The 11361-nt window shown below is 45.2% G+C and overlaps 1 protein-coding gene across 1 annotated transcript; it reads left to right on the top strand.

Annotated features, from left to right (window-relative positions):
- The first annotated feature begins 9468 nt into the window (after nt 1-9468).
- On the top strand, nt 9469-10551 carry LOC125435461 (free fatty acid receptor 2-like). Its single transcript, XM_048501661.1, has one exon. The coding sequence runs from the start codon at nt 9469-9471 to the stop codon at nt 10549-10551; it is 1083 nt and encodes a 360-aa protein (XP_048357618.1).
- Nucleotides 10552-11361: the final 810 nt, after the last annotated feature.

Genomic DNA, 11361 nt, shown 5'->3' with positions numbered 1-11361 from the left:
GTGCACATTTCTCATGGTAAACCCACAAAACTTTCAAGGTGTCTTCAGGAGAGTCTCTTCATGACACCATCCAGGTTTGGTGACCGTTGCTTCAAGGGGTTCAGTGTTATGGGTAGGGTCCATCTCCCACTGCCCCCATAGGCAAAGTTCCTCAAACCTGGATGGTGTCATTCAGAGACTCTCCTGAAGATACCCTGAACATTTTGTGACTGTACCTTGATAAATGTGCACCCCACAGCCCTCCACCAGAAATTCCCCATTGACAGCAATGCAGAAGTCACTGCAGAAAAAAGAATATTGGGCAAATTTTGGGGGGTGCCTGCAGGGGCGCATTTTTAGACATATCAGCACCAAAATATCATGGTATCATCAGGAGACTGTCCTGATTACACCCCCCCAAGCTTGGTGCAGTTTGGTTTAGGGGGGGCCAAAGTTATGGACCCTCAAAATGGTAGCCACCATCTCCTTAGCTCCCATTGGAAACAATGGGGATAGGGGGGGCCCTTTGAGGGTCCATAACTTTGGCCCCCCTGAACCAAACTGCACCAAACTTGGGGGGTGTCATCAGGACAGTCTCCTGATGATACCCTGAAATTCGGTGCCACTAGCTTTAAAAAATCTGGTTTTCATGTTTCACCGCTCCTGCACATGAAGCCTGCTGGAGTGAGTGAGCGGTGAAACACACAAACCAGCATTTTTAAAGCTAGTGACACCAAACTTTCAGGGTATCATCAGGAGACTGTCCTGATGATACTCAGGCTTCCACAGTTTGGCAGTTTGGTTCAGGGGAGCCAAAGTTATGGACTCTCAAAGGTGTAGCCCCATCAGCTCCCATTGGAAACAATGGGGGATAGTTGCACCCCTTTTGAGGGTCCATACCTGAACCAAACTGCACCAAACTTGGTGGGCAACATCAGGACAGTCACCTGATGATACCCTGATAATTTATGCCGATACATCTCAAAATGCGTCCCTGCAGGTACCCCCAGAAATTTGCCCAAGATTCTTTGTTCTGCAGTGACTTAGCTGTATTGCTGCCAATGAGGAATTTCTGGTAGAGGGCTGTGAGGTGCACATTTCTGAAGGTATGGTCTAAAACTAGGTTCAGGAGAGTCTCTGGATAACACCATCCAGGTTTGGGGAATTTTGCTTCAGGGGGGTTTAATTCTATGGGACCCCAAAAGGGTAGGGCCCATCTCCCACTGCCCCCTGAAGTAAAAGTTCCCCAAAACCTAGATGGTGTCATCCAGAGACTCTCCTGAAGATACCCTGAAAGTTTTTTGGGTTTACCATGAAAAATGTGCACTCCACAGCCCTCTATCAGAAATTCCCTTTATTGACAGCAATGCAGCTAAGTCACTGCAGAACAAAGAATCTTGTGCAAATTTCTGGGGGTGTCTGCAGGGGGTGCATTTGTAGATGTATCAGTACCAATATTTCAGTGTATCATCAGGAGACTGTCCTGATGATGCCCTCCAAGTTTGGTGCAGTTTGGTTCAGGGGGGCCAAAGTTATGGACCCTCAAAAGGGTAGCCTCATCTCCTTAGTTCCCATTGGAAAGAATGGGGGATAGGGACACCCCTTTTGGTGGTCCATAACTTTGGCCCCCCTAAACCAAACTGCACCAAACTTGGAGGGTATCATCAGGACAGTTTCCTGATGATACCCGGAAATTTTGGTGCCAATATGTTTAAAAATGCGCCCCCTGCAGGCCGAAACGTGAAAAAAACACCAAAAAATAAAAACTCAATTCGGCTGGTGATCCGAATCCCATGGATTCGGATCTGTTAGGATTCGGCCAGCTCAGATTCGGCCCCTGCTCGTCCGAATCCGTCCGAATCAGTGCAGATTCGGTAAAAATCCAGATTTGGACTGTCCGAATCTCCAACCCTAATGGTAGAGATAGCTCAGGCCATTTCCACACGGCCACGCTTGGGGGGTGCGTTGACATATATGATGCCGATGCACCCCCCCGGGACCGTTCGCACGAATGGTCCCGGTAGGGGCGGGGAAGACAGCACAGCGCTGTGCCATCGCCCAAACGCCTTCCCTTCCCTCCGACCTTCCAGCGCATCGCCCAGGCCAGGGGTAACGCCCCCCTACCCTGCCCGAAATCTTTGGAGTCGCAGGGCAGGGGGGCGTGTCCCCAGGCCTGGACAATGCGCCGGAAGGTCAGAGGGAAGGGGAGGCATTCGGGAAAGGGGGGATGGCGCCTTCCAGCCGCTGTTTCTGAAATACCTCGTTTCTGAAATACCTCATTCGGAACAGCAGCTTCGTGCCACTTCGTGCCATGCGAACCCCTCCCCAGGGATGCTGTTTTTAGCATCCCTGGGTCGCTATATTCCACCCGTGCAGAAACAGCCTCAGTTTCTGCTAAGAGCTAAGAGGACACGTGACACAATTGCAATTTTAATGTTTAATGCCAATAAATGTTGTTGTATATCCGTGGTGGCGAATTTTTGGCACTCCAGATGTTATGGACTACAATTCCCATCAGCCCCTGCCAGCATGGCCACTGTTGTATGTAGATACAAAAATAAAATAAGTTGCGCATTGCTAGCCTGAAGCAGCAGTGACCACATCTCTGCTATCATGTGCAGCTTGGCTCTCAAAATGCTAAGCATTCTCATTATTAACTGCAGAGAAGTTGTTGATTATATGTGGTTTGCATAGCCTGTATTAGTCCAGATACGTTACATCACCTCCCTGCATTTTGCCTGCACACAGGAGGTTGGGTCCTATTAGTTTTCTGTAATTGGCTTTTTATCTTCCTCTTCTCCCAGCAATGCTTTCCGACCCCTCCCATTTCAAAGACTATGGTAGAGGCTCGGGGAATTACATGAACAAAACCCAAGTGAAATGGGTGGGACTACGAGAGGGGAATCAGTCCCTCCTGCACCAATGGGAAGTTGGTGAGAACCAAACCATGGGCAAAATTAGTCATCTAAACATCTCATTCACTAACCACCAGCCACACCAGGTGGATCAGCAAGGATACTTCAAAGCCACTGGTTTGCTTTGCTTTGCTTTCCTGAAACTATGAAAACAGGAAGTGGCCCAGCACCCAGCAAGCTGCAATCTCTGGCTGCCACCTACCATGTCATGCCATAGTTTTGCAAGCAAAAGTAAATGGATTTCAGAGAACCGACCCTGGTGGCCACCCATATATAACTATTTTCAGGGCAATTAAGTGTAGTGTTTTGTTTGGCAGTGGGACAAACCCCATGATTGCTACTTCGTCAGGATAGATCATTGATGACGAACCTTTTCGAGACCAAGTGCCCAAATTGCAACCCAAAACCCACTTATTTCTCTCAAAATGCCAACATGGCAATTTAACCTGAATACTGAGGTTTTAGTTTAGAAAAAAACTATTTGCTCTGAGGCGCACGTTACTTGGGAGTAAGCTTGGTGAAGCAACCGTGCAACGCTTCGAATGGGTGAATCATGACCCTAGTACCGTGTTTCTCCGAAAATAAGACAGTGTCTTATATTAATTTTTGCACCCAAAGATGCGCTATGTCTTATTTTCAGGGGATGTCTTATTATTCTGTGTTCTGTTCGTCGGGCATGCTTCCAAACAAAAACTTTGCTACGTCTTACTGTCGGGGGATGCCTTATATTTCACACTTCAGCAAAACCTCTACTACGTCTTATTTTCAGCAGATGTCTTATATTTGGGGAAACAGGGTAGGGTTTACTCAGAAGCAAGGCCAGCCTAGATGTGTGGGGGGGAGTGATTTTCCACTCCCCCTACATGACGAACTCTGTGCGCATGTGCCCACAGAGAGGGCTCTGAGTGCCTCCTCTGGCACGGGTGCCATAGGTTCGCCACCACTGGGATAGATGGTTGTACTGTCATTGTCCAGTACAGAGTGTGGTTTCAATAAAATGTATGAAATGTCTCTGAATTTGGCCAGCCAGCAGCAGTGGCGTAGGAGGTTAAGAGCTTCTGTATCTAATCTGGAGGAACCGGGTTTGATTCCCAGCTCTGCCGCCTGAGCTGTGGAGGCTTATCTGGGGAATTCAGATTAGTCTGTGCACTCCCACACGTGCCAGCTGGGTGACCTTGGGCTAGTCACAGCTTCTCGGAGCTCTCTCAGCCCCACCTACCTCACAGGGTGTTTGTTGTGAGGGGGAAAGGGTTGTAAGCCCCTTTGAGTCTCCTGCAGGAGAGAAAAGGGGGATATAAATCCAAACTCTTCTTCTTCCTGGAGGCCAGCAGGGGATGGAGGGGCTGTAGGGTTGCCAGATCCAGGTTGGAAAAAAATCTGAAGATTGGAGGATGGAGCCTGGGGAGGATTGGGACCTTGGTGGGTACAAGGCCATAGAGTTCACCCTCCAATGCATCTGTTTTCTCCAGGGAGATGGGTGTGATTCTGGAAGATCCCAGATCCCAGCTGGAGGTTGAGATCCTTCCCCGGAGCAACTACAGGAGAGAGCAGGAAGAGACACTGAACAGGCTCTGCAAGATCAGCTGTGCTTTTCACTTCCTGATTGTGGCTTTTGTCAAGATGCTTTTTTTTTCAAGCAGCCATGAGTGTGTAGTAGCATCTCAAATTTGCCAAAATTAGCAAGTGGTCACCAGTGATGCAGTGATGCTGTCGGACATCGGCTGAGACTTGTAAGTGCAAAGATGTAATACATTTTGGAACTTCTGAAAAAGCATGATGGAAAATGTGTTTGTGACAAATCTCATGAAATGTGAATTCCTCCTGACTGCTCATGCAGATTCTAGGGAAAGTAGTGATCCTTGATGGTGCTTCCTTGATTCCTTTGCTTCTGTTTAAGGTTACCAAGTCACTTTCTCCTAACATTTGCTGTTTTTCTTGCAGTGCACAGTATTCTTACTGAACATTTCTGCTCTTGAAAGGCGGAAAGAAGGCCTTCCGTTGGATCCATCAGTGGAAGGTAGTGGATTGCTGCAATTGTTCTTATCGTGGGAGACTGTGTGGACTGTCACTCTTGGACGCAAATAAGATGGGAAAGTCTCTAGAATAAATTCTTTGACAGATAGAGCTGGGCTGCCTTCACACGAGGTTTGATATTTCATTATTTGCGGACTATAATGATCCTTTGCAGCTCAGATGTCTTGTCCGCATAGGAAAAGTCAGTCTTAAATTATTGCTATAGTGTAATGATTGTACAGTATTCAACCATGTATATAGGTGTGGCCAAAGGTAGGTTGACTGCAAAATGTTAGTACAGTGGAACCTCGGTTTTCATTGCCTTCGGTTTTCATCGGTTTCGGTTTTCATCGATTTTTTCAGTGAAAAAATTGTCTCGGTTTTCATCGATTTGCCTCAGTTTTCATCGATTTGCAGGAAGGTGCAGGGGTTTGTGGAGAAAAATCACCCAGACAAAGTTGTTGCAGGCCATGTCTGCAACTTGTTTAATGACAATGTCTTGTCCCATTTCAGACAAATCTTAAAGAGGCGTCAGAAACAGACCTCTCTGGACAGCTTTCTGGTGCGACATTGGTCCACTGGCTCTGAAGCTGGTCCTAGTGTTATCGTTTGTTACTGTTTTCAGCATTGAACACTACGTTTATTCACCCAAAATATGTTTTTGGTATGTTTTTTTGGAGTGCCTAGAACGGATTAATTGGATTTATATTGATTCCTATGGAAAAGTTTGCCTCGGTTTTCATCGGTTTCAGTTTTCATCGATCCTTTTCGGACAGATTACCAACGAAAACCGAGGTTCCACTGAATAGAATATAGTCACAGAAAGATGGTTCAGAAAGATGTTTGGTAAAGGGATAGTACAAATGTGTAAGCTCCTACTAGGGAATTTCTAAACTGTTTGAAATGCCACATTTAAATGGTCATGCTCTGTTTCAGCTCTGTTTAGATTCTGCTTCTTTTCAAATTCTTGCAATTCAAATCATGTTGCGTTGTTCATTGAGAGCCGGCATGATGTAGTGGTTAAGAGCGGCAGACTCTAATCTGGCTTGTTTCCCCACTCCTCTGTATGAAGCCTGCTGGGTGACCTTGGGCCAGTCACAGTCCTGTCAGAACTCTCTCAGTCCCACCTGCCTCACAAGATGTCTGGGGAAGGGAAGAAAAGGCTGCTTTGAGACTCTTTATGGCTGATTCCGCACACGCAGAATAATGTACTTTCAAGCTGCTTTCAGGGCTCTTTGAAGCTGTGCGGAATGGCAAAAACAGTTGTGAAAGCAGCTTGAAAGTGCATTATTTTGCGTGTGCGGAATGAGCCTAAGGTAGAGAAAAGGGAGATATAAAAACCAACTTGTCTTAGTATCCCAGCCTGTTGCTCATATTGACTTTCATTTTGTACTCCATCTTGACTCTTCATGAGAAAGGCAGACTGTGGGTGAGCATTTGGCAAAGCTGAATTAAAAAAAAAACCCTCCCAAAATACATTATTACTATTTTTCAGAATGTTTTTCTGACAAAAATGGCGGGGATTTAAGGGAGCCAAAAAGTGGATTCCGAATAATGCCAAATTTTTTGACATTATTCGGGCCACTTCAGCCCTCCTACAATTTTTTTAAAATCTCCCCTCTCCTTCTCACTTACCTTAGCTGAGCCTTGGAGGCATCATGCAATGAACAATGGGGTGGGACTTGGTCAGGCCCAGCATTCAACTGTGTACACCATTACCTCTGAAATCCACATGAGCTCAAAGGCAGCAGATGGTGCTGAGTTGAACACTGAGCTCAGTTCAGCCCAGTGCCCAACTCTGTGCCACCTGCCACCTCTGAATTCCATGTGGGTCTCAAAGGTGGCAGATGTTCAGGTCCCACTGTGACTTGATGGCAGCTTTGTGCTGCCACTGCCTCCTAAATCCACATGGGTCTCGGAGACAGCAGGCAGCACAGAGCAGAGCCCTTTTCACTACCACACAGACCGATCATATAAATTGGAGATGCAGGGAATTGAAGCTGGGATCTTTTACATACTAAACAGGTGCTACATGGCTGAGTTATAACCTCTTCTGGCTGAGCTATGTCCCTTCCCCGACTGAGCTATAGCTCCTCCCGAACTTTGAGTTGCAAATTCATTCTTTGAGCTGCCTTGAACCACAAGGGAAGACTATATATGCCACGATCCCTTCCACATAATGGCGGTTAGGGGCACAGCGCCCCCTGCAATCTCTAAATCTGTATAAAAAATTTTGGCCCTCCCTTCATACCAGAGAAAAAGTCTGATTTTTTTTCTTTTTCTTTTAATGTTTAAAAAGAAATTGTATATATTTATGGTATCAAAAAGATAAAAAAATGTTGATATTATACAATGCTATCCATATATTTTAAGCGTTTCTGAGTTTCTCAACTTTTTCTCTGTCATCTGTTAGCCTTCGGGGCTTCCATAAAACTTCCCGAAACTTCCCATTTTATTTCTTATGCCAACCCACAATATATAAAAACCGCAATGTGGAAAGATGGGATGTGAGAGGGATAACTGTAAAAAGGTTTAAATAAGTAAATACCATATATACTCGTGTATAAGTCGACCTGCATATAGGTCAAGGCACCTAATTTTACCACAAAAAATTGGGAAAACTTATTGACTCACGTATAAGTCAAGGGTGGGAAATGCAGCAGCTACTGGTAAATGTCAAAAATAAAAATAGATACCAATAAAATTACATTGAGGCATCAGTAGGTTAAATGTTTTTGTCAATATGCAGGGTGGAGTGATTCTTTAGCATACTGGGACATTCAACAATGGACTAGTGGTCTGGTGGCCAGGAAGAAGCTGAGCCCCGATATCCTTGCAATGCTGACGCCACCACAAGGTGTGCTCAGCCAAGACCCCAGTGGCAACAAGATTAGCACTGTCGTGTTTCTGCCATTTCACAGAAGGTAGCTAAATTTTGTATACTGGTACACAACAAGCGTAGCTCCTTATTAAAACAAAGAGCTGCACTGTGTGATGAGGACTGTAATAATGCCTGAAGCTAATGTTATTTATTAATAGATTTTATAATGGATTTTAATTTATATTATATTTTTGTATAAGTGGAGTGCTATGTATTCACATGTACTCTGATTTTAAACTATTGGCTGGCCAAAAGGCTGCAATAATATCTATCTATCTATCTATCTATCTATCTATCTATCTATCTATCTATCTATCTATCTATCTATCTATCTATCTATCTATCTATCTATCTATCTATCTATCTATCTATCTATCTATCTATCTATCTATCTATCTATCTATCTATCTATCTATCTATTCCCCCTTAGATATTTTTATTCCCCCTTAGATATTTTACTCCCCCTTAGATATTTTTATTTTGTTTAGTATTCTTATGCTGTTTGGTGTGTTTATTAAGTATAATGATATATAGAGGGATAGTGCTGGAATACGGGAGAGAGATCTGTATTCTTGTTTTGTTTGTTTGTAGATATTTTGGAGTTTTTGTAATACATCTGGTCATTGACTGTAAATAAAGTCTTCTTCTTCTATCTATCTATCTATCTATCTATCTATCTATCTATCTATCTATCTATCTATCTATCTATCTATCTATCTATCTATCTATCTATCTATCTATCTATCTATCTATCTATCTATCTATCTATCTAGCACTGTTGCCGCAGCCCACATCCAATTCATGTGGACCTCATGGTAACTCCAGCACAAGGGAACCACTATGCTAAACTTGCTGTGGGAGGGACTGTTTTAAAATCACAGATCACTGTTATTCATATGGTTGTTATCACAATTCTGAACAAGGAAATTAGCCGCCTCAGGGCATAATGAGAAAAGGGTGGCGTACAGAAAAGGCGTAGAGAGCCAGTGTGACGTTGTGGTTAAGAGCAGCAGACTCTAATCTGAAGAACCAGATTTGATTCCGCACTCCTCCCCAGGAAGCCTGCTGGCTGACCTTGGGTCAGACACAGTCCTCTAAAAAGTCTCTCAGCCTTCACAGAGGCAGGCAATGCCAAACCACCCTGAAGGTCTCTTGTCTTTCAGTAGGACAGAGTATAGTACTTGAAAGGAAGACCATCAAACACTACCAGGATATCTAAGCAGAGGCAGACTAGAGCAGGGGTCTGCAACCTGTGGCTCTCCAGATGTTCATGGCCATGCTGGCAGAGGCTGATGGGAATTGTAGTCCATGAGCATTTGGAGAGCCATAGGTTGCAGACCCCTGGACTAGAGCAAACCACCTTTTTATTTTGCCTTGATAACCCTTGATAACAAGTCAGATGTGACGGCAGCACTTTAGACACACACATTTTTGTGAGGTGGTATGACAGCCAATTTTGGATAAGATTCCGTGAAAAATAAATAATGATTGCACCCTTTTCATACTTAAGGTTTGTACGGTGGGACTGGCTTGACTGAGAAGAAGTTGATGAGATGTGAGAGATGCTCAAAAAGACTGCACATCGACTCAGCCCGTTTGGATTCTTCCCCCAGAGTTAGGAAGCATCTCTGGATGTACTACGATATATTATAATCCCTTCCTTCCCTTGGAGAAGCAGAGATGAAGATCCTGGAAGTGCTGGACCTCATTGCCTGCCTCTTCATACTCCTGACTGGCCTCCCTTCCAACCTCCTGGCCTTCTACACATTCCTGCTTAAAGCATCCAAGAAGCCAACTCCCATAGACATCCTCTTGCTCAATCTGACCATTTCCGACATTCTCCTCCTCCTTTTTCTGCCCTTCAAGATGTTGGAGGTGACCTCCATCATGGTTTGGTCTCTTCCTACTCTCCTCTGCCCGCTCACTGACTACTTCCTCTATGGCAGCATATACATCAGTATCCTTTTCCTCATGGCAGTCAGCATGGATCGCTACCTGGCTGTTGCACATCCCATCAAATACAAACTGAAACGCAGGCCCATCTATGCAGTCGTGGCCAGCATCTTCATGTGGCTCCTGGTCAGCTCCCACTACAGTTTTGTCTACCTTGCCATGCACCAAGATTCCAATGGAAGCCTTTCCCACTCTTCTAATATCTCCGATTGCTATGACAATTTCTTCCCTGAGGTCATCTTCCCTCTCCGCTTGGAAATCTGCCTCATCTTCTTCTGGCTCCCTTTCATGGTCACCCTTTTCTGCTACGTGAACGTTATCCAGATCCTAAACTCCCTGCCCAACTTGCCAAAGCGCAAGAAGCAACGGGCTATTGGTTTGGCTGTGGCCACTTTGCTGAGTTTTGTTTTCTGTTTTGGTCCCTTTAACATCTCCCACCTTGTGGGCTTCATTCAAAAACAGGGACCTCCCTGGAGGATGGAATGTTTCCTGCTCAGCACCCTCAATGCCTGCTTAGATCCCGTCATCTTCTACTTCTCCTCCAAGGCAATCCGAGAGACCTTTACCAGGTTCTGGAATGGCAAGTGCCGCAAAATCCAGACTTTGCTGCCCTGGTGCAATGGGCCCTGCTGCCGAGGTCCTCCAGACAATGATGAAGGAGAACGAGCTGGACCATTCTCTAGTTCATCTCTTCAAAGTGAATACCAAGTCAATGTTGCTCAGAGTATTGAACAAAAAGGACCACTGCACCAGACTTCCAGGGAAAATTACAGTCCAAATGGGGGGGTTAGCCTCCCGGGGGGTGTTTGACATGGAACACTCTGTGAGAAGCAGCAATAATTATTCTCTCATCTGTCACTTGGGAGACAAATTTGACAGTTCATAAATCTCCCAGTTTTGTCCAGCTGGAGCCGCAAATGTTCCTTTTTAAAAAAAGGAGAGGAAAATGTATCTGTTGTTGCATCTGCTGCCAGGTTTGCATTTCAGAGATTTTGTGAAGCTTAAGTAATTAAAAAAAAACTATGTTCTCTGGGACCTGACTGAGCAAGGCTCATAGGCCCATTGTGCAGTTTCTGCTGCTGCATCCTCTGGGATTTCCCATGTGGCTCCCCGTTCTGAAAAAGCTTCTCACTGCGAAGCTTCCTCCATTTTGGCCACTGGTGGCTTTCTCCTCCTTGTAGCTCTATAGAATTTGTACTTCAGATAGTTTCAGGGAATTACACTTCCCATCAGCCCCTACCAGAATGGCCAATTGGCCATGCTGACAGAGGCTGATGGGAATTGTAGTTCCTGAACATCTGGAGAGCCGCAGGTTCCCTACCCCTGGTCTAAGGTAAGGAAAGGCTGTTCCACCGGGCCTTTGGTGAGGCTGGCCGCAGATCTACCACCCCCACCGAGGCTACCTCAGTTTTCCTTCCATCTCTTGGGCAAGTGGGCCTTGATTCCATCTTGGGTCCTTGGCTCTCCCTCCCAGCCTTTTGATCCGTGCCTGTCTCACCTAATTTGCTTGCTCTTTAACTCTTGCTATTTTAAATTTTAAAGAAATTCGCTGCTACGTGGAAATTTTGGTTTCAATGTGGTTAGTTTTAGTTATGGTATCTCTTTATGTGCTGTTATTGG

The sequence above is a fragment of the Sphaerodactylus townsendi genome, linkage group LG06 (assembly GCF_021028975.2).
Source record: "Sphaerodactylus townsendi isolate TG3544 linkage group LG06, MPM_Stown_v2.3, whole genome shotgun sequence".
Taxonomy (NCBI): Eukaryota; Metazoa; Chordata; class Lepidosauria; order Squamata; family Sphaerodactylidae; genus Sphaerodactylus; species Sphaerodactylus townsendi.
This window is presented reverse-complemented; position numbering and strand designations above follow the sequence as displayed.